General features: G+C 33.7%; 14 protein-coding genes across 14 annotated transcripts, besides 3 other annotated features; 9 read left to right on the top strand and 5 right to left on the bottom strand.

Moving 5' to 3' along the window:
* Positions 1 to 916: part of a mobile genetic element that runs on past the window's edge.
* A 3,142-nt stretch (positions 917 to 4,058) lies between these two features.
* Positions 4,059 to 4,599: a mobile genetic element.
* A 134-nt stretch (positions 4,600 to 4,733) lies between these two features.
* TVAGG3_0472690 (protein serine/threonine kinase protein) lies at positions 4,734 to 6,605 on the bottom strand (the record flags this gene model as incomplete). Its single annotated transcript, XM_001293795.1, has 1 exon — positions 4,815 to 6,605. The coding sequence occupies one exon, from the start codon at positions 6,603 to 6,605 to the stop codon at positions 4,815 to 4,817; it is 1,791 nt and encodes a 596-aa protein (XP_001293796.1).
* A 346-nt stretch (positions 6,606 to 6,951) lies between these two features.
* TVAGG3_0472680 (protein of unknown function, DUF4106 family) lies at positions 6,952 to 7,589 on the top strand (the record flags this gene model as incomplete). The annotated part of the gene is made up of 1 exon (XM_051235565.1): positions 6,952 to 7,589. A coding segment is annotated over one exon (638 nt), but the record flags the coding sequence as incomplete, so codon positions are not given.
* A 1,641-nt stretch (positions 7,590 to 9,230) lies between these two features.
* Positions 9,231 to 21,414: part of a mobile genetic element that runs on past the window's edge.
* On the top strand, positions 10,304 to 10,560 carry TVAGG3_0472670 (uncharacterized protein; the record flags this gene model as incomplete). Its single annotated transcript, XM_051235564.1, has 1 exon — positions 10,304 to 10,560. A coding segment is annotated over one exon (257 nt), but the record flags the coding sequence as incomplete, so codon positions are not given.
* On the top strand, positions 11,492 to 11,902 carry TVAGG3_0472660 (protein of unknown function, DUF4106 family; the record flags this gene model as incomplete). Its single annotated transcript, XM_051235563.1, has 1 exon — positions 11,492 to 11,902. The coding sequence occupies one exon, from the start codon at positions 11,492 to 11,494 to the stop codon at positions 11,900 to 11,902; it is 411 nt and encodes a 136-aa protein (XP_051093387.1).
* Positions 12,280 to 12,765, top strand: TVAGG3_0472650 (protein of unknown function, DUF4106 family; the record flags this gene model as incomplete). Its single annotated transcript, XM_051235562.1, has 1 exon — positions 12,280 to 12,765. A coding segment is annotated over one exon (486 nt), but the record flags the coding sequence as incomplete, so codon positions are not given.
* On the top strand, positions 13,467 to 13,868 carry TVAGG3_0472640 (uncharacterized protein; the record flags this gene model as incomplete). Its single annotated transcript, XM_051235561.1, has 1 exon — positions 13,467 to 13,868. One exon carries the CDS (start codon positions 13,467 to 13,469, stop codon positions 13,866 to 13,868), a length of 402 nt encoding a protein of 133 aa, XP_051093385.1.
* On the top strand, positions 13,897 to 14,462 carry TVAGG3_0472630 (uncharacterized protein; the record flags this gene model as incomplete). The annotated part of the gene is made up of 1 exon (XM_051235560.1): positions 13,897 to 14,462. A coding segment is annotated over one exon (566 nt), but the record flags the coding sequence as incomplete, so codon positions are not given.
* TVAGG3_0472620 (Poxvirus D5 protein-like family) lies at positions 14,497 to 15,132 on the top strand (the record flags this gene model as incomplete). Its single annotated transcript, XM_051235559.1, has 1 exon — positions 14,497 to 15,132. The coding sequence occupies one exon, from the start codon at positions 14,497 to 14,499 to the stop codon at positions 15,130 to 15,132; it is 636 nt and encodes a 211-aa protein (XP_051093383.1).
* Positions 15,280 to 15,588, top strand: TVAGG3_0472610 (protein of unknown function, DUF4108 family; the record flags this gene model as incomplete). The annotated part of the gene is made up of 1 exon (XM_051235558.1): positions 15,280 to 15,588. A coding segment is annotated over one exon (309 nt), but the record flags the coding sequence as incomplete, so codon positions are not given.
* Positions 15,605 to 16,057, bottom strand: TVAGG3_0472600 (uncharacterized protein; the record flags this gene model as incomplete). Its single annotated transcript, XM_051235557.1, has 1 exon — positions 15,605 to 16,057. One exon carries the CDS (start codon positions 16,055 to 16,057, stop codon positions 15,605 to 15,607), a length of 453 nt encoding a protein of 150 aa, XP_051093381.1.
* Positions 16,094 to 16,558, top strand: TVAGG3_0472590 (P-loop containing nucleoside triphosphate hydrolases family; the record flags this gene model as incomplete). The annotated part of the gene is made up of 1 exon (XM_051235556.1): positions 16,094 to 16,558. A coding segment is annotated over one exon (465 nt), but the record flags the coding sequence as incomplete, so codon positions are not given.
* Positions 17,283 to 17,798, bottom strand: TVAGG3_0472580 (KilA, N-terminal/APSES-type HTH, DNA-binding family; the record flags this gene model as incomplete). Its single annotated transcript, XM_051235555.1, has 1 exon — positions 17,283 to 17,798. One exon carries the CDS (start codon positions 17,796 to 17,798, stop codon positions 17,283 to 17,285), a length of 516 nt encoding a protein of 171 aa, XP_051093379.1.
* TVAGG3_0472570 (organellar and viral DNA polymerase type B) lies at positions 18,507 to 19,118 on the bottom strand (the record flags this gene model as incomplete). Its single annotated transcript, XM_051235554.1, has 1 exon — positions 18,507 to 19,118. One exon carries the CDS (start codon positions 19,116 to 19,118, stop codon positions 18,507 to 18,509), a length of 612 nt encoding a protein of 203 aa, XP_051093378.1.
* TVAGG3_0472560 (organellar and viral DNA polymerase type B) lies at positions 19,671 to 20,609 on the bottom strand (the record flags this gene model as incomplete). Its single annotated transcript, XM_001296262.1, has 1 exon — positions 19,671 to 20,609. The coding sequence occupies one exon, from the start codon at positions 20,607 to 20,609 to the stop codon at positions 19,671 to 19,673; it is 939 nt and encodes a 312-aa protein (XP_001296263.1).

Raw genomic sequence — 21,414 nt, 5'->3', positions numbered from 1 at the left:
GTCCCGTTGTTTGCGTATATCCTGAAACGCGATGTGTATGGTTTCCTCCTCCCTCAGTGTTACTCCAGAAACAATTTATAGCAAACTGAACGTTGTCTTTAACATCATATCCTTTACCTTTTGTCATTGCTGACCAATCCCAATATCTATGCTTATGCCAACCTGCTTGAGATGTACTTAAATCTATGTAGTGACTATGTGCAGGTAAATTTTCACCTGAAATCGTTTTACTTCCACCTGTTTCCTTTGAAGAGTTTGCACAATACAAAAACCTGTCGACTATTTGAGTCCAAGTTCCAAAACCCAGAACTGTTTCTGGATTTGTTGAGTTCATTGACGTATAAATAGAGCCTATAGGATATAATGTTTGAAGTATTTCTGTCTTTAATGTTTGAAGCTCTTTTTTGTCTGCTTTCTTGTCATATAAATCTTGAGCAGTGAATTTAATATTATATTCATCCTTCATGACATAAACATCTTTACATCTAATGTTTCTCATCGTCGTTATGTCGTCATCCGATGTTAAACCTTGTGGAAAGTTAGGAGGTTTACAATATAATACATCCCCACCAGTTACGTCAACCGTTCCTTCAATACTTTCTATAGCAACAGTTGTAAAACTTGTATGTGTATGAGTCTTATTTGCTTTCTTCTCTAACTCATCGTTAACATAAGTTTTATCTGCTTTAAGGTCTAAACATCCTGAAACCCATCCTGTATCAGCTTTAGTTTTAAGAATCTTCGATGTCCATCCATGATACCATTCAACCCTTTCTATAATTTCATTATCTTTTTCATCCACATATTCCTTATCTGCTTTCTTCTCTAACCTACTAGCCACACAATCCTTATCCGCTTTCTTTTCAAGGCTAACGTTTAAGTCTGTTATTTCAGATATAGAATGTGTATGAGTCTTTTTAGAATATTCGTTTTCAGCTCTTGTCACTTCACTTGACATTTTATTGTCAACATATGTTTTGTCTGCTAGTTCAGGATGAGTATGTTCTTTTGTTGCATAAGCATTGTTAGCTCTTTTTCTTCTTTTGCTATTGCATCGTCTACATATTCTTTGTCAGCTTTGTTGTCAAACATCTGCTTTCAAAAAGAAGTTCATTTATAGGTTTCTCGTTTAAAGTTCCTTTTGTTGGATTTATACAGACAGTATTGCTCTTCTTGTCTTGAAATAGAAACTCATCTGTTAAAGGGTTTAATGTCAGTTTTAAGTTTCCTTCTTTCAATGACTCAGATATCTTAGAATAGTTTGAAAAGTTTGTTGTGTTCTTATTTAGAGCTTGCATAATGAGTTGTCGTTGTGTTGTATTTCTCTCATGGAAGCAATATCTTTCGACATTTTTATTCTAGATAAAATATGCTTCCAATAGAAAAAGAAAATTCAAGAGTTGCTACAACTAAACCATTAGATGAACTTTTTACTAATGTCGGTCAAAAGTTTGAGACAGAGACCGTAAAGCATGAAGGCTATCGTTTTGACTACCCATTAAGATGGCTAAGAGACCCATCTGTCACAAAAGCTATTGGCTTTCGTAGAATGAAGTTTGTGTCTGTAGAAGATAAAAGTTTTCCATTTATTGTAAGGTTTCATATAGATTATATATCTGAAGGGAAACGAAAAATGTGGGAAGAAATTGAGCTAATACAAGTTGACCTTTCATCTTCTCTACAGACTGCGTTAAAAAATATAGAAGATAAAATAAATTCATGTTATGCAAAATATGCTGATGAATATGCAAATACCGAGAGCACACTTTATGTGAGAATTGTATATGACAAACAAAATTCACAAGTGTCATTTCAAATCTACGAAAACAATCCAAATAAAGACGAACAAATATATACAGAATTCACTGCAATGTCAATGGTATTATTTGCAAAGAATGTTAAATCAGAAAGTCGAACTTCCTTTAGCAAATATTTACAGTCGATATGCAAGAGATGAATATTTATTTAAAGTGTTTTCGACCCAGCTGCTATTATTGTTCATGCTTCATTTTCTGGCGCCCAAAACTCTCTTTTTATGCTTGGCAAATGACTTTTACGAAAAACCTACAAAGTTATACGAACCACCAAGTGGAAGTATTTCAGACTTTCAAGTATGGTTTACTACAGATGGAAGAAAAGAATAATTCCATTATACCATGTGTTTTACTTAGAACTTAGTTTCATATACAACTACTATCGAACGGTAAAAATAATTTTTTTAATACGGTTGAGGTGTTGGATTTGGTTGCCAACTAGACTGTGGTGCAGGTTCAGGCTGTTGTATAACAGGAGCTTGCTCTTCTGGTTCAGGGTCTTTAGGTATAATACCAACGAACTGACCTACTCTTTTACCAATATTTTTGACTCCGTTCCAAATTCCTCTTCCTACGGTTTTATTCCATTCCATATACCTCTTCCAACATTTCGAAAGAAGTTTATCTTACTGAAGAAACCCATTTTACTATATGTAAAAATCTAATGTCCGCCTAGTCTTTTGCGTTTCCTGTTGAGTTATAGCATTCTTTAACTGGAGCTCATACATTCTGTTTCTCCTCTGGTAGAAAACATATTCTGGGTCAACTCCTGTGTTCGCGTCATCTGCATAAAGTTGTTTATATCCACTTCAGGGTTTGTATAAAACTCTTTCCATCTCATATTTGCATACATGGTGGCAAACCTAACGCAGCGTCATTTGACATGGCAGTTTGCATTTGTACATCTGTTGGCACTTGACCATAGTTTGCCATTGCAGTTTGTATTCTAACTTCATTTGGAATTCTCTGGTTTGGTTGTCCAGGTTGCTGTGCATTCGCTAAGTTCTGTGCGTCCATTTAATATTAGATAAAAATATTCTTACGAGTACATATACTGAACATTTGCAGGCATTGGTTCATCTTCATATTCTCTGTACTTTTCTGCCACGTCAAAGAAATAAATGACACAATGGAAAAAACCTAAAACAAGTAGTCTATTTCAAACCACATTTACTTACTAATAAAATTTTTTGTTATGACACTTTCTCCGGTTTATAGGACCTCTCTCATATTCTATCTTGTCATATATAAACTCATAGTCATGTATGTCCTCTAACCATCTCATAACGGTTTCCAAACCACTTTTATCGGATGTAAAGTAAAAGCATGGATGGTTATGTAAAACGTCTAAAGTTTCTAAAGAGTCTCTCAAAGTCCAGTCTACTTGGTATTGAAAATCCATGTGTTGAACGGCGGGTCCACTATAAAGAAAACATTTTCCTTGTCTTTATATTTTTCATACAACTCTGTCCAATAACATCTCCCAAACTCTATACCCTCAATATATTTTTCTATGTCCTCTTTGAAAACATTTGTATAGTTAAGATATAAACTTTTGACATAAGTGTTTCAATGTCATGAACTCTTATAGAACCACTATATAATAGTCTAGCAGATATACTATCCCAGTCTATATATTCTGCTTTTTTCAAAACCTCTCTCACAATATTTTTGTTATCTAATGGTATACGTTCCATCTTACCTATAGGTATCTTTTCTTTTAACTCTTTCAATATATTGTTTGTGTCTGGTATATGTTTGAGACGGTCCATATAGTTGTCGAAGTCATTGCATATAATCTTTGAGTCTGGGAATATTGTATGGCACAAATGGGATATATAGAAACTTCCACCGAACAAATCTACAAATGTTAGACATTCGGTAGTTTCTTAAGTTCTCTCAATATAATATCTTTACATTTACTCTTATTTCCAAAGAACGGTAACGGAGGTTTTGTAAAATTCATTTATATATAATAATAAAAATGTTTTTTTCCTGAAAAGTGACAGAAAAGTGACAAAACATGAAAACATATATAATTTGTGAAAAGCGACACATTATATAATGTTTTCGACCCAGAAGAAGGCTTCTTCCCAGAAGCAATTGAGGAAGAAGAAGAGTCCTCCGAATTCACACCAGAAGACTAACAATTTTCCGAATAAAAACTTCATTTATACTAAACATCTTCGGGGCTAGAGGGCACGAAGTGCCTGGAAGCCCCACTACCTTTTTTTTTTTTTTTTTATAGCCAACAATTCCTTCGCAAACAGCGGGAAACTTTGTCTGAATAGTTTAACATTCAGACAAAGTTTCCCGCTGTCAGAGAGGGAATGGAAGGGTAAGAGGTATATATTCATAATGTATACCTCTTACCCTTTCATTCCCTCGAGAAAGTTCAAAAACTTGGGTGCAATCAGAACTGATTGCACCCAAGTTTTTGAACTTTGTATAAGGAATTGTTGGCTATGATGTACTGATCATGAATCAGTACATCATAGCCAACAATTCCTTCGCAAACAGCGGGAAACTTTGTCTGAATAGTTTAACATTCAGACAAAGTTTCCCGCTGTCAGAGAGGGAATGGAAGGGTAAGAGGTATATATTCATAATGTATACCTCTTACCCTTTCATTCCCTCGAGAAAGTTCAAAAACTTGGGTGCAATCAGTTCTGATTGCACCAAGTTTTTGAACTTTGTATAAGGAATTGTTGGCTATGATGTACTGATCATGAATCAGTACATCATAGCCAACAATTCCTTCCCAAACAACCCGAAATTTGTCTGATTCCACACTAATTTTATTAATTTATCTAAACTTTTATCCTCGTCTACAATTTAATCATCAATAATTATCTCTTGTTCTATTTCACTATTATATTATATATATTTATATGATTTGATTTAAAAAAAATAAATAAATAAATTAATAAATCATTTACTCAAATATATCAAAAGTTTTATTTTTATATATAAAGATAACTACTTTTAAAAAAAAATACCCTATATATTTTTGCCATGTAAACTTGTCATTTTTGTCAGAAGTGAAGTGAACCGAATTTTCATGCACAACATTAAGATATTGATAAAATTATCGATATTAGTGTCAGAATTTTGTTCTGGTTCTGGATCAAATATATCATAATTGATAACATTAATCAGATTTTTATATATCATGGGCATCAATTCTTCGTCTGGCAAACTTATATTACTATTCCTCATATTCAATAAATAAAGTAGTTCATTAAGAGAATCCGAAAATATCTGTTTCTGTCTAAATGTTCCTGGATATTTTGGATCTTTTTTACGAGAAATATTAGAACCACGTTTGAGGTTATTTGAACTTGTCTTTGTGTCACTTTTTGTAATCTTCTTTATGTTACTTTTTATAATCTTCTTTATGTTACTTTTTATAATCTTCTTTATGTCACTTTTTGTAATCTTCTTTGTGTCACTTTTTGTGGTTTTCTTGGTGTCACTTTTTGTTAAATTACAATTGTCACTTTCTGAATTATCCTCTGTGTCACTATCTGAACTATCTTGTGATGGATTGATATTTTGTGGTGGGGGTCGTTTATTTGAATTTTGATTGTTTTCTGGATTATGAGCATTTTTACGATTGTCCGCATGTTTCTTGAAACGATTTTCTCCATAATCACTATTTTGCTTTGGATTTATTTTGTCATCAGGTCTAGGTACATAATTCATTAATCCAATGTGTCCTTCATTGACAGGATTTGATCTATAATATTTCATAGTTCCTAAGGTCAATGAAATTAATTCATCTATAGTTGGTCGAGAATCTGGATTTGGATTTCTCATGAAATCAATCAGATAAATGACTGTTTTTGGAATAAGAGGTGTATATATAGAATATGGATAATTGTGATTGAACATGTAGTTGAGAACGCATCCAAGTGAAAAGATGTCTGATTTAACACCGTAACCAACGTATTTCGATTTGAAAAGGTTCTGCTCAACTTCTGGAGCCGTGTAAAACCTAGTTATTGTGAAATCATATGCTTTGTCGGTGTCAAACACTGAAACATCAAAATCTGCGTAGTGAGGTTTATCAAACTCGTCGAGGAGAATGTTGTCTGGCTTTAGATCTCTTAGTATAATGTGGTGGTTGTGAATGTTTCGTACGTCTAAACAAATTTGATAAAATTTTTCGAGTAATTCTAGGTTTGTGAGATTAGGATTGTTTTGTATATAGGCTGTTAATGTTCCTTTTCGATACAAAGGGCTGCTGGTAAAGTATTTATTAGGCACGGCCAAATTTGGATAATAAATTGGAATCCCCAGTATTTCTTTGATCTTATTTTCCACGGAAAGATCTAGTTTTGAGAATTTAAATATGTGTGAAGAGAAGAATTCATCGGAATGTAAAACGACACTATGAGCTCCATATCCGAGAACTTTGAAACCCCTTGGAACGAATGTCTCTTTGTATTTGGAAATTACAAGTTCTTTGTCATGGTTTATCGGGTCTAGTAGATAACATTTCAATAAAAATGAAAAATCATGGATACTCGTATAAGTTCTATCAAAAGAACTATCTAAAAGATGCGGTAAACTTACCCATTTGTTCTTTTCAAGGTTGGATAGACGTGGAAGGGGTGCAATTACTTCATTAAGATCGTTGATCTGAATATAATCCGGATGATACGAGTAACTTCTAGGATCATTTAGATATATCATGACCAATTGTCTGAAAATCTGATGTAAATCCAGTATGACTCTTTCAAAGTCTGGGTTACTATTTAAAAATCCTGATAAGGTATATGCTGTCATTAAAAATTTTTGTCACTTTTTTAAATTTGCCTCAATTCATAGGAACAAAAAAGTCGATTGAATAGCTAAGAAAAAAAAAGGTAGTGGGGCCTCCAGGCACTTCGTGCCCTCTAGCCCCGAAGATGTTTAGTATAACTTTGTCCGGACAAGTAAGGGTCTATCGTCGCTACAGGAAAAGTTACGGGCGTTCCAAGGAAGTATACTTTGAGAAGCCTTTCCCCCTTATAGAATGAGATAGGACGGTTATTTTACAAAACTGACAACACTTTGACCGAGTAGTTTTTTGTGCTGAACAAATAGTGTCATATAAACATCTGTCAAAAACCGCTTTTTAACTTCACTTAAAATGCCACGTAAGCTACGTAAGAATATACGTAAGAGGAAGGGAGCATTGAAACATCCAATAGTAAAACTGACACCACAACAACAGTTGCAACAACAAATTATGAATGACCCCACTATGTTGCAACAAATGTCAAGCAACCCTATGCTTTTAAACCGAGTTATTGGTGCACAGAGTGGAGGTTTAAGAGCGGCACTTTTAGCGAAAATGGCAGGCTATGGTGGAGCTGCAGACGGAACAGCTTATAACCCTCAAAGTCAAATGAATTTGAGTTCACTCAAAAATCAAATAACAGATGTCAAAAAGTCAAACATAGACATACAGAAACAAATAAGTGAAAACGAAAAGAAACTAGAATATGACAGACACACAAAGAAACTCAATGAGTTAAACGTAGAGAAAAAGAAGAAAGAAGAACAACTGAAAGAACTAAGTACAGAGGAATATGCGAAAAAAGTGTCAGAAAAAGCAGCAGAAGTAGCAAAAATGGAACAAGATGTTATAAATTTGAAAAACCATACTACTCAATATAAAGTACTGAAAGATGAAGAAATAAAACAAAAAGCCCTGAAGACATATATGGATAGCGATGAGTATAAAAAAGAAGTTGAAGCAAATGTAAAGGCAGAAAAACTTTTACAGTTGCAAAACCAAACCGTACAGTATGAAAACTTAGCACAAGAAAGTAAAAATAACGACGCAGCCATGCAAAAGGCAATGAAAAGCGCAGAATATATAAAAGCTAATAATGACTGGTTAGATGCCCAAGCCAACGCTAAAGCAGCCCAACTTATAGGGTCAATAAGGACAAAAATACAAGCGGATGAAGACAGTTCAAATGAAGCTTTAATGAATGCTGACTTTAAGAATGCCTTCGAAGCTCTTCATAGTAAGGTGAAACTAGTGAACGACTTCTCATCTGGAAAGAAACTGAAGTCTGAAGGTTTCGACAACGAGTTAAGAGAAGTAGCACAAAATATGACGAAAATAACAGATGCAGCAACGAGACAGGCAGTTCAAAGTGCCTATGACGCCGTTAGAGCAACTGTTGTGAAAAGTCAAGAAAAAGAGTTACAACAGACCAAAACAGACCTAGTAAATGCTTTCTTAAGAACGAAAAGTCAGGTAGGACATTATGCTGCAGATGGAACATATGTGCCAGCTGGTGGAACTTATATACCACCAAACCCTCCAAGAGAAGCACCTGCACCAGGACTACCTAAAACATTTACATCGTCACATGGACACAGACACAGGCATGCACCAAAACCAACACAACAACCAACACAACAACCAACAGTTCAAAACACTGCACCACAACCAACAGTTCAAAACACTGCACCACAACCAACAGTTCAAAACACTGCACCACAACCAACAGTTCAAAACACTGCACCACAAACAGAGCAAGGACATAAAAGAAGTAGAGAACAAGGAAACCAAGAATTCTTAAAAATGCTTAAGGAAAATTATGGTTACCAGATACTCTTGACTTTAGTGACAGATATAAAGAAGCTATTAGAAAGTTCAAGGAAGGAAATACTGACCCGAACCTATTTAGCTTTATGGTTCAGCACCAAATGGGATATAATTTCAAACCTGGAAAATACAAGCTCGCTAAGGGATATGATTTAATAGCATATCATCCAAATGACATGAATGAATTTACTCCGAGATATTTGGTGTCAGAGATAAATGATAATTCAACTATCTTCATGAAACGCGTAAAAAATAGAGACGGAACGAAAGAAGAAAGGGTTATGAATGCGGATGGCTTAAATAGGGAACTTGTTAAAAACGGTCTCGGAATATATGAAATGCCAGCAGATGAGGTACAAGAAACTCCACAGGAAGAAGTTCAGATACAACCAGACATGGAAGAAATAGTTCAGCAACAACAGCTAGAAGAGCCTGAAGGAAACGAACAAATCCCTCCTTTGGAAACTAACTTCACAGAACTAGATGAAGATTTGGAACAGCCGAAAAATCTTGGCCCTCAACAAGAGTATGCGGAGAATATGGAATCTTTCCAAGAGTCTAAGAAAAATTCAGCTGACATAGTAGAAGAATATCGAAAAATGTTCGCCGACATACAAAAGACTCCAACATCAGATGAAAATATTCAGCATAGAATGGAAGAACTGAAAGAAAATGTACGCAAATACAACAATCCTTTTTACTTACGACCATATAACGTTCAATCTTTTGCTGAACTCGGTGAAAATAAAAGGTTAAATTTCACCAAAACATATAGAAATGAAACATTGTTTAAAGTTCATTCAGAACCTAACCAATATGGAAACAAACCTACTTTTGTTTCTGCAGACTATGGAACTACAATGAGATGGGGTCATAAAGCTAATCCGGATAGGTGGTTCATAAACTTACAACCACAATTCCAAGAAGTTGTAGACGCAATGGAAGTGAATGGTGAACCAGATATAGCTGGTATTTTCAGCGCGGCTTTAATGCCATTGAAAGATATGAAAGATGCAGATATTTTGAACCAGTATGAAATGAACATGGCTGATGGAAATATAACACCTGACGTTCTAGAACATTTATCTCAAAGAACTACACAGAACCATAAAGATGGTATATTTGGTGAAGAGTTTAGAAAGAAAGTTAGGGAGAGAGAAGGAAGAGAACCTATTGTACATGACCTTGCAAACGAAAGTTTACAAAATGTCATAAAAACTTACTTTGCAGACAATGAACTGAGAAGGGATGAATATTTAAGAAAACTCAAATGGACAGTACCAAATGAAATGTTAGTATTGAAAAACATGTTCCTTGACAAAATAAAACCAACTACAGAAATAAATGACGCAAGCCTGAAACGTTGGGTAAAAGCTTTCCCATTCACAAAAGATATTATTGGTAACATGGAAAGAAAACCAGAATGGCTACAAAAACATATATTTGGAAACGAGCTTATTCCATATGGACAAGCTCTGTTTGAAGAGCTTGAACCGGAAACTCAGGAAAGAGTCATGCAAACAATACGCGAAGACTCAAATACAAACTATGACAAAATCTTTCTAGGATATAGGTTACCTGAGATGGGCGACCAGAGCCCAAAGGCAAAAAGGACATGGGAAATTTACAACATACTAGGTGAACATGAGGCAAAGATGCAACAACTTAAAGCAGAGGGCAAGTTACCAAAAGCGACACCAAAGAAGAAGAGTAGAACAAAGTGAAAGTAGTGAAGAAGTAACTTCATCTAGTGAAAGTAGTGGCAATGAAGGAAAAAGAAGAGTTAAAAACTCAGTCAGGAAGAAAGTAAAGCTTGGTCGAGTGGGTTCTATTATGACAAATAAATCCAACTATTCTATATTTTTACCCATATGAAATGTACGCCGCTCAGAATATAACGCCAACAGTTTTGGATGCCATGAACGGAAATGTTTCCGAATGGTATAACGAATGCGACAATGCCATTAGAAGGTCAGAAATAGTTCCTGGAACTTACGAATATACAACTGCTGTTTCTTATGGAAACGTAGGTGAGTTTGGAGAAGGTTCTTCAACAACAGTAGATATTGCTTGCGACAGGTTTCATATTATTTCTATTGACAACTCATTCTTATACGTGGAACAAGACATTGAAATAAAACCTTCTGCCAAGTTGTCTGACAAGAAAGGTTGCAATGGAATTTTCTATGTCGGATACCAATATGCTCCAGAAGTTTTCATGGGATATAAGATATATTCTAACTCTGACTTAGTTCAAACAGTAACATGGGCAAACTATGAATGGTTCGCTTTGAGAAACTCAGTACAACCACAAGCTAGAGAACAAACAGACCAGTATGCAAATATTGAGAAAATAAGAAGACTTGACCCTAACGTTCCAGGTTTATGTTAACCTTTCTGGTTCAGATGGAACTGCTGCCACTAAAGTAAAACTGAAACTTAGAGTTCCTTTGTCATCTTTCCTCATCTTCAGGTTTTTAAGATACTTGCCAAACTGGGCAGGAAAATTTCTATTGAACTTACTCCAAGCAAAAATAACTTAGTCATTGCACCAACACAAGACCCATTCAGCATTACTGTAGCTGGAACTGGTGGAGCCAAGTTCTGTGACTTTTGCAAAGACAAAGTTGACTTAGACTTTGGTTTCTCAAACTTCAACAATGAAGTAAACTATTATTTCAATGCTGCTGGAACTGCTTGGGACCCAGTTAAGTTTACATGCGAAAAGTTTGAATGCAAGAGAATAGAAAGCAGACTTGCAGTCTATATGTTGGACCCAGATATTTCAAATGCTTTAGCTGCCAAATATATTGCAGTTCCACTTATGTTCCTATACACCAAATATCTGTCAAAGACTTTGCAGGTGAAGTTGGAAACCAAAGTGCTGACCCAGGTGCAAGAACAGATATTGCTTTAACAACTGCAATGAAACATGCAGATACTATGTTTGTACTGTTCAGACGAACTATAAATGACTATTCTTGTTTCTACAACCCCGGTATTAAATATCATATAAACATAGATGGCAAATATTATCCAAGAGAAGAATATTCTACAGTTGAGGATGAGGTCATACAACTTGACATTAGATGCTATGAACTTTAACAACAACTTCACAACAACCATTAACCCTGAAATGCAAAGTTCTATTATGCCATATGTGAAAGTATGGACTCATACAGGAGGTCAAAAAACTCAATATACAAATGGAGACCGTTCAAACTTTTGGCTTGGCATTCCATTTGCTGACTCAGAAGACTTTATGGGTGGTATTTCAACTGTTGGTACTGTACAAATACAATATACTGGTGACAGAGACGGTCCAGATGAACTGAGAGCAAAGAAGTTTACAAAACCAATAGCACTTTTCACGGAAGATGCTCTTTTGAAGATTCGTTCGATGAAACCTGCTGGGGCTCCTCAGATTGGCATAACGACAGCTTCCATCGAGCAGATTTTGGCAGCAGGTCAGTAAGTTGTTCTTGAACTGACTTCTCTCTCCGTCAAATATTGACAGTACGCCAGTTTTGACATAATATTGTAAGATAAACTTACCTTTAGAAATATCTGTAAGTTTTGAAGTTATATTTTTGTCTGCTTCAAGAACTTTCACCATTTCAGTTATACCAACTTTCTTTGCTTTATGGAAATATTTAGGTTCAGCAAATATGCTATTCTATAACATTTACCATTGTTTGTATAAAGAACTATTCTGTCAATGTATTTGTATTGTTTGTGTGTGTAAACTTTGTTCTGCTTCAATTCGAAGAGATACTCGAATACGTCCATCTTTTTATTCTAAGTAAAATGTCATTTCCGAAAAATAGAAGCGTGAGTGTTTCAAAAGGTTTAATGGCGGTGGCAGATGTGAAGTTAAATTCACCAACTCAAACAAACAGTCAAAGTGTTATTGTCAATGTCAAAGACAGAGATGTTGAAGTGGGGAAACCATACGAAGACGAAGATGGTATAACAATTGTTCCTGTAAAAGAACAACCAACATATCCTGAAGTTAGCAGAGACTTAAGTTCTGTTGCAGATATTCGAAACGACTACCAACAACTGAAAGACAAACTTCAAACTCAGGAGAAGATTTGTCAAGCTTTAAGTATAATGTTAAACTTGGTCGAACACAACCCTGTAAAAGTGAACTCATATGTCATTGCACCTCATGAAGTTTTGAAAGAACTATTGAAACTTTTGACAGAGGCAGACGATATAAACATCAAAGAAATAGAACCCGACATTAGTTGCTGTGGTGTTTCATATAATGTCATTGACAAGATATACGTTATGAAAGGAGGTGAAACGTTGAACTTAAAGTATAGTTTCCCAGACGTTATAAAAATATTTGACGACCACAACATTTCATTAAAATTTATTTGCTAAGTAAAAATGTCAAAACTTCTTGAAAGATGTTTGAAGAAAAATAATATAGACTTTATTTCATGTAAAGGACTTTACACACTTTTGAACGATATGAAAGACCCTGTTTTGTTTGTTCGTGTAGACAAAGGAAAGTTCTATTCTTTACAAAATATTTGAACTTCTTAGACAGAGAACTTCAAGAAACGCCATGTGAAAGTTTAGATGAAGTTCTTCTCCACTTTCAGAAAAACTTTTAAATATATATAAATGGCAGAAGATATAATGGTTTATACTATTACGACTAAAAACCCTGAGTCATATAATTCTATAACAACAAACTTACAAAGTCCTCAAGGACGATATTGTAAACTAACCTTAAACACAATGACGACTAAAGCCTGTTTTGCTCTTTTGACACCAGAAGACTTTATTGTTGTGAATGGTAAAAATACTCCTTTGAAGATACTTACTCAGATATACCACCAACAGGTTTTGTTGACTTATTTAATACTTTAAGGACGGGTGTAACATGTGCTGCAACTAGAGCAGGTTTCATTATGTTTGGATGTCCGACTGAGTTTACTATAAACGATATGAGCTATAATACAAAACTTATTTCTGGTTTTTACTACCAACAGTTTCCTATAACAGGAAAAGGTGTCATACAAGGAATGTCTATTCCATTGACATTAAGCACACCAATCTTATATATTGTTTCAAACTTAGGTTCAAAGTGTTATTCGAATGTCGACAGAAACTATTATGACCAAAAAATACTTATGCGTATAAACAATACTTTCTCTGCTGGTTTGCCTATTGTTCATTCGAATGCAGAATTTTCAACCTTAGTGAACTCAAACACTTTGGCAAGTATAACGTTGACATTAGTTGACGCAAACTTTGTTCCTGTAAAACTTTTATGTCCTATGTATTTGTCAATGACGGCAGAAAGTTTCGAATTGGAAGATGCAACTGGTGAAAGTATTGTATTACAAGAACAACTTCAACAACAAATAGCTCAAGAACAACAAATGCAACAAATGCAACAAATGCAACAACAAAGTCAAGAATAAAAAAAATATTTTTTTTATTTTTATAAAAATGTACAGAATAGATGTTTCAGATTTTTATGACTTCCAAGCATTCAGAAATATGTGTCCATTTAGAGACTATAACAAAGCAGTCGAGAATTTGAAACGTTTAGTCATTTATGTCGACTCTGCCCCAGAATGTTATGTTATGAAAGAATGGGATGTAGTCTTTAACAAACCTAAAGCAACAATAGTTTCAGAACAAGAATGTAGACAGAAACTTAAGAAAATAAAAGTCGTACAAGTTGGCATGAAGATGTTAGATGCTTGGGATATCTTATTGTCAAAACTTGAAGATTTTTCAGTTCGTGGTATAAAGTTTTATACACCTTCTCCAAACTTCTATTCTATCTTCACTGGATATAAATATGAACAAGTAGAATGGAAAGAAAATATTATAGAAGCTTGGTTAGACCATGTCAAAGAAATTATATGTAATGGAAACGAAAGAGTCTATGAGTATATCTTATGTTGGTTTGCAAACATCTTACAACATCCAAGTGCTAAAAATGAAACTGCTCTCATTATAATTGGAAAACAAGGAACAGGTAAGAACACATTCTTTACAGATATCTTGTGCAAACTGTTAGAGGGCTATTCGAATCCGAATATGACAAACTTAGAAAACATCTGCGGCAAGTTTAACTCCTCAATAGAGAATATGAAACTTATAGTATGTAACGAACTTCAAAGTATAGATACAACAAAAGTTTTGAACTCAGATGCTTTGAAGAGTCTTATAACAGACAAAGTTGGAGTTGTTGAAAGAAAATATAAAGACCAAAGAGTTTGTGAAAATGTTGCAAACTTCATTATGGTTTCAAACAATGCTGTTCCGATGAAGTTAGAAAGTTCTGACAGAAGATATGTAGTTGTCAGAACGTCAGATTCTCATATGCAAGATACAGAATATTTTGACGACTTAGCAGAAACTTTGACATCTGACTTTTACAACCACTTGTTCTCATATTTTATGACATTAGATATTTCTAAGTTCAATCCAAGACAAATTCCACATACCGAAGAGAGACAAACATTGTTAGAAGCAAACAAGAGTGTATATGAACTGTTCATAGATGAAACTGACTTTGAGTGTTTAGATGAAAGGTCATTGTACGATTCGTATAAACAATATTGTCAAGAATATGGTTATATGACAGCGTCTAAACGAACATTCTTGGCAAATGTCAAAAGTCTTTTAGACGTACAGAATGGTGTATATACAAAGAAAAATTTTTATGAGTAAATTTTAAAAAAAATATTTTTTTATCCGATAGAAAAGATGGTAAAATTCATCTCAGTAAATAAGTACATGTCAGGACTTAAAGAAGAACTAGACCCATTCACATATTTGAATGTTTACTTCTACCATTTTGAAAAGTCTTCATTCAGCAAAGTTTGGAACATCGAACCAGTTAAGTTTGCTATTGTGACTAAAAATGGTGCGAAATTTGAAGACTTAGACATAGAAGGTTTGTTAGCAGTCAAAGAAAGTTTTGACAGAAGGTTTTCAAACCTTAAAGAAGGCAAAGCATACAAACTTGTTATACCTTATGAACCAAAGAAAGCAGACGACTATGAATATTATGAGTCTAAGATAGTTGAAGTTCAAGGTAAATTGGGTAAAAAGATTTTAGAGTCTAAGCCAGTGTTTGCTCCTAAAGAGGAAGAGAACATTGACATTGACCCAGAAATGTTCTAAAAATAAAATTTTATTTTTACATGTCAAATTTCTTTTTCTCTGGAACTGGTTCAGGTTCTTTCTTCTCTTCTTCTACTTTCTTTTCTTTCTTTTCTTTCTTCTTCTTTTCTGGTGGTGAGACGTCAAATTTGGCGCAACTATATTTATGTAAAAGTTCTTTGTCCTTTAATAGCTCTTCTATTCTGTTTTCTATTTCATCTTCAAGAACAGTGCATGTGTCTTCTTTGCATTCTAAGAACTTTTGTTGGACTTCATCTTTCCAATCGGCGTCATCTCTGTCAACAAGTCTGTCATTGACAAATTTTAAGACTGCTCTGCTTAATGTTTTATGGTTCTTGTCATATTCCCAGAAACAGAACTTTAGAACAAATTCACCTTTCTTGTTTACACTATGTAAGATTTTATGGTCGACAGATGTTTTGCTGTCAAAAAGTTTGTCTCGAATATAGATAGCGAAATCGCTAGACATTTTCTAAAAGATAAAAATTTTAATTTTTCTAAAAATATGTTAGAAAAAAAGTTTGCTGACATTGACAAAAAATTTGAGAATGTTTTAAACAAGAACAAGAGGAAGTTAGAAAATGCTCAGATAAAGCCTATACATGACAAGTTCTTATTTGCTCAGAATGGTATAACAGGTCTAATTGCACCACCTGGGTCGGGTAAGACTTTCACTTATCTTAAAATGGCTGCACAACAACAAGAACTAGATGAGAAGAACCCATTCTATGAGTTAGTTGTTATTTGTAGTACTTCTGGTCAATTTGACCAAACCGTCAATTCGTTCAAAGATATTATAAAGAAGTCTAAGTTAGTATGTATAAAGGATACTGAGTTGTTAGATTGGATAAAGAAGTACCAAAGAAGAGTTTTGAAGTATAATGCTATAAATGAGTATATAAATTCTAAGTTTAAAGACCCTAATGAGGAAATGCAGAGAATATTAGAGAAGAAACACTTCAGAAACAAACAGAAAGAGATAGAATACATTTCGAAGAAATTGCAATCTTACGATTGGAAGACATACCCTCATAGGTGTCTTCTTATCTTAGATGACTTTGCTTCTCATCCTTTGCTTAAGAATAGAGAACAAGATATGTGTCGAATTCTTAAGAAGCTCAGACACTTTAACATCTCAGTCGTAATATGTGTACAGACAGCAAAGAGTTTAAGTAAGGATGTTAAAAGAATACTGACTGACATTATACTTTTCCCCGGATTGTCCGAAGACGATTTCATGGAACTTATGAAAGAGTCCATGGCAGGTAAGTTTGACAGACATGAACTATGGGAGAAGTACAAAGTCATACAAGACCCTCATACTTCTTTCAGAATTCATATCTACGCAAACAAAGTTCAAATTGTAAAAAGTCAAGCTTGAAAAATAAATGGTTCATCTACCCTACTTGTTTGAAGTTGTCAAAATACTCTGTTATTTTTTCCTTCAGTAGCGGTAAGTCTTCTTTGAAGGTAAGTATTGTACAACCTTTCATATCATAGTGTGTTTGAGGTAACGTATCTTGAACTATTTGTTTCACATCTTCATTTGGAGTCATTGAAATCGGTAAGTTTTCGCGATAGAACCAATTTCTGTCAGATTTGTAAATCTTAGCAAGGTCGTAAAAGCTTTTGTTGTTTCTTCTGACTAAATGCAACATAACCATATCTCTGTCTTCTTCTTTCTCCAAGCCCCACTACTTATAGTTCTTTTCCTTTCCTTTTGGTACCGAACGTGGTATTCTTTTCTGAATGCTTTTGTCTTTTGCTTCAATGACTTCATCTTTTGCTTGAAGTTTCTTTTCCATCTCTTCACGTTCTTGTCTATGAATTTCGTCAAGAAGTCTGTAAATATACCAAGCATAACGAGGCGAAGCCCACATTGCAACAGCATTTACAAGAAGTCTATGTACATACCAACCTCTCAAACCATTTGGCAAATTTTTACGATTTTCATGAGTTTTAGGCGACCCCGAAAAAAGTCGGTCTCGCTGTGCTTCGCTCAAAAGTTCTTGTGTGCTTTGGTTTTTGAACCAATCGTCTGTATGTTTGGTATCTGGAGCAAAACATGCTGTCAAAATACTTTGCATCTGGTACATATCGTCTTTGACCGAACGAATGAGACGGAGTTGTTTGTTATACTGAACCCACTCATATTCTTCATTTATGGCTTCATGAACGATAGCAGTTGTTGTGTTCTCTGTTGTTGACATATCTGTCTTTACATACAAAATAAAAAAATAAATAAAAATAAAACTAACTTTATTTTTTCTATCTTAAGGAAATTCATGATTTTCATGTGTTTTATGCAAGACCGAAAAAAGTCGGTCTAGAGAAATTTCACTGTTTTCATAGAGTTTTGGCGACTAAGGTTTTTTACCTACTCGCTGTTCTTCACTGTTTTCGTACGGAATCTCTACCCTCGGTTCTCCGAGGGTAGCAATCTTATGCCATTTTACTCAGATTTTTGTGCTGAATTCAGCAAAAATAATGTTTATGTTAGAATGTTAGATCTAACCTCCTTTCTAACCTCTTTTTTTCACAAGCGTTTTACATGGTAAACGTTATTTTTACATTATGACACGAAGTGAACATTGACACTTCGTCAAAAAAATCCCTGAAATCATATCTTACATACAAAATAAAAAAATAAAATGACACTTTTTCATTAGATAACTGTTATTTTTTGACGAAGTGAACATTGACACTTCGTCAAAAAAATCCCTGAAATCATATCTTACATACAAAATAAAAAAATAAAATGACACTTTTTTATTAGATAACTGTTATTTTTTGACGAAGTGAACATTGACACTTCGTCAAAAAAATCCCTGAAATCATATCTTACATACAAAAAAATATAAAATAAAATGACACTAACTTTATTTTCTGACTTTCACAAAAGACCAAAAATAAACGCTTTACATGTATTTTTCAGCAACTTCGTCAAATAATTTTATAGCTTTATCTATCTCATCTACTTCAAACGTTTCTTTACCTTTTATGGGAGCACCATACATTTTCTCAAACTTTTCAAGTAGTTCTGTTTCTGCAGCTCTCATATCATTAACTAACACAACCTTGACTCTATTGACTGTACTGTCATATCTTAGAGTTATATTATATGTCCTTCCTATCTTATATCTTTTTGTATTGAAGTCCTTCGGTTTCTGAACGATGTAAAGTAAGCCTTCACTGCAACGTTCCGTATCGAATGAACCATATGTTATGAAGTTATATCCAACAACTAGGTCTAACCATAACAAAACTATTGGTATAAGACTTTTGTCTATAAGATATGCTCTTGTTCCATAGAATTTTACCGATATCATAAGCTCAGGATTTCTTGTCAAAATTTTCTGAGTAGAAGCAATTCCAACCCAGTCCTTTGCTTTCTTTCCAGATGGAGATATAATGTCTGACAAAGAATATTTGTTGTATTTCTTTGAGTATCTTACGTTTAAATCACCTATTCTAACCACTTTGGTGTCATTGTCTATCTTTCTAACTGTTTCAAACTCAATGTTTGTCATATATGTTCTTACATACAAAATAAAAAAATAAATAAAAATAAAACTAACTTTATTTTTTATTTCGGGAAAACTCATGAAATTTGGTCATTTTTCAGCAAAAATAAAGTTTAGGTGAAGTGGTGCGATCTCACCTGTTTTTTCACCTCTTTTTTCACAAGCGTTTTACATGAATTGTACGATGTATATTTGAAATCCTAAACAGTTTTGTAGCCTCTATTTCTTCTTTTAGTACATCGAATGTTTTAACAATGCCGAAAGTTTCTTTATACTTCTTCTTGACGTCAGATAGAAGGAAATCTTCTGCTGTTGGATAGTTTTTGTCAAGACTTCATTGTAAATGACCAAAAATATATTTTATGTTAGAATGTTAGATCTAACACGTTTTCTAACACGTTTTCTAACATGGTCTAAAACACACAAAACTCATGAATTTTCAAGACTTCATCGAACTTAAATGTTTTGTCAAGACTTCATTGTAAATGACCAAAAATATATTTTATGTTAGAATGTTAGATCTAACACGTTTTCTAACACGTTTTCTCACATAACTATTTACAAGCGTTTTACATGGTATATGTTGCGATGGTTCATGACTTTAAACAGTTTTGTAGCCTCTATTTCTTCTTTTAGTACATCGAATGTTTTAACAATGCCGAAGGTTTCTTTATATTTCTTCTTGACGTCAGATAGAAGGAAATCGTCAGCAGTTGGATAGTTTTTGTTCAGAAATGCTAACATGTCCATTTTATCTTCTGCTGGCTTTTCTGCTTCTTTCTTTAAGTCTGCATAGTCGTTTCTCATACGTTCTATCTCTTTGACGGAGTAGTTATATCTCCTCATTGCTGCTTTACATTTAGAACATTGCGGGTTCATTTTTGCGTTATATTCTGAAACCTTACCTGCTAAAACAACTAAAGCGTCAATGGTTTTCTTTAACTCAAAAGTTGCTGGTTTTATCTGTTTATTCCATACCTTCCCTCTTCTATCTTTATCTCTTATCTGCCATACACATTCAGCAACTAACGAAACAAAGTTGTCGTAGGTCTTAAATTCTTCAGATTTATATATGTCAGAAACATTCTTATATACCATGTCGCAATCTTTGTCCATAACCTTATGGTTGCAATGAAATCCTAGAAACTCATAGTTTACCTTTCGTATGAACTTCTTTATTTCTACTGAGTCAGTTGCTTTGACTTCTATTTCATCGAATTCAGGAATAGTTAGTTTTTGTTGCTGAATTTCAGGCAATTTGGGTAAATGGTCAATAATGTCCTCCATTTCATAAAGATACTGTTCATTTGTTTCATCTTTCGCACTACAGTCTAAATTACTTGTTAAAAGTTCTTGCTTTATCTTCTGGATTTCTGTTTCGAAAGTATATGAAGAAGGAATGAAGCTTTTCATCTCTACTAACATAGATGTTGGATTCATGACTAACGAGTTTGGTGCTGTAGTTGTTTGTATTGCTGTTGTGCCGATTGTTGACATTTTTATTTTTTTATACAAAATAAAAAAAATAAAAAAAATAAAACTAACTTTATTTTTTATTTCGGGAAAATTCATGAAAATTCAAGAGGTGAAAAAACAGGTGAGATCTAACATTCTAACATAAACTTTATTTTTGGTGTAAATTTCATGATTTTCGAAAGTTTTAGACCATGTTAGAAAACGTGTTAGAAAACGTGTTAGATCTAACATTCTAACATAAACTTTATTTTTGCTGTAAATTTCATGAAAATTCATGAGGTTAGAAAACGTGTTAGAAAACGTGTTAGATCTAACATTCTAACATAAACTTTATTTTTGGGTCCTTTACACTCATTACGAAGAAGTCTTGACAAAACATTTACGAAGAAGTCATGACACTTTTTCATTAGATAACTGTTATTTTTTGACGAAGTGAACATTGACACTTCGTCAAAAAAATCCCTGAAATCATATCTTACATACAAAATAAAAAAATAAAATGACACTTTTTCATTAGATAACTGTTATTTTTTGACGAAGTGAACATTGACACTTCGTCAAAAAAATCCCTGAAATCATATCTTACATACAAAAAAATATAAAATAAAACTAACTTTATTTTTTCTGTCTTAAGGAAATTCATGAAAATTCATGAGGTTAGAAAACATGTTAGAAAACATGTTAGATCTAACATTCTAACATAAACTTTATTTTTGGGTCCTTTACACTCATTACGAAGAAGTCATGACAAAACATTTACGAAGAAGTCTTGACAAAACATTTACGATGAAGTCATGACAAAACATATACGAAGAAGTCTTGACAA

Source organism: Trichomonas vaginalis, chromosome II (genome assembly GCF_026262505.1).
Source record: "Trichomonas vaginalis G3 chromosome II, whole genome shotgun sequence".
Taxonomy (NCBI): domain Eukaryota; phylum Parabasalia; order Trichomonadida; family Trichomonadidae; genus Trichomonas; species Trichomonas vaginalis.
The sequence above is the reverse complement of the archived record's forward strand: the minus strand, read 5'-3'. Positions and strand labels throughout refer to the sequence as shown.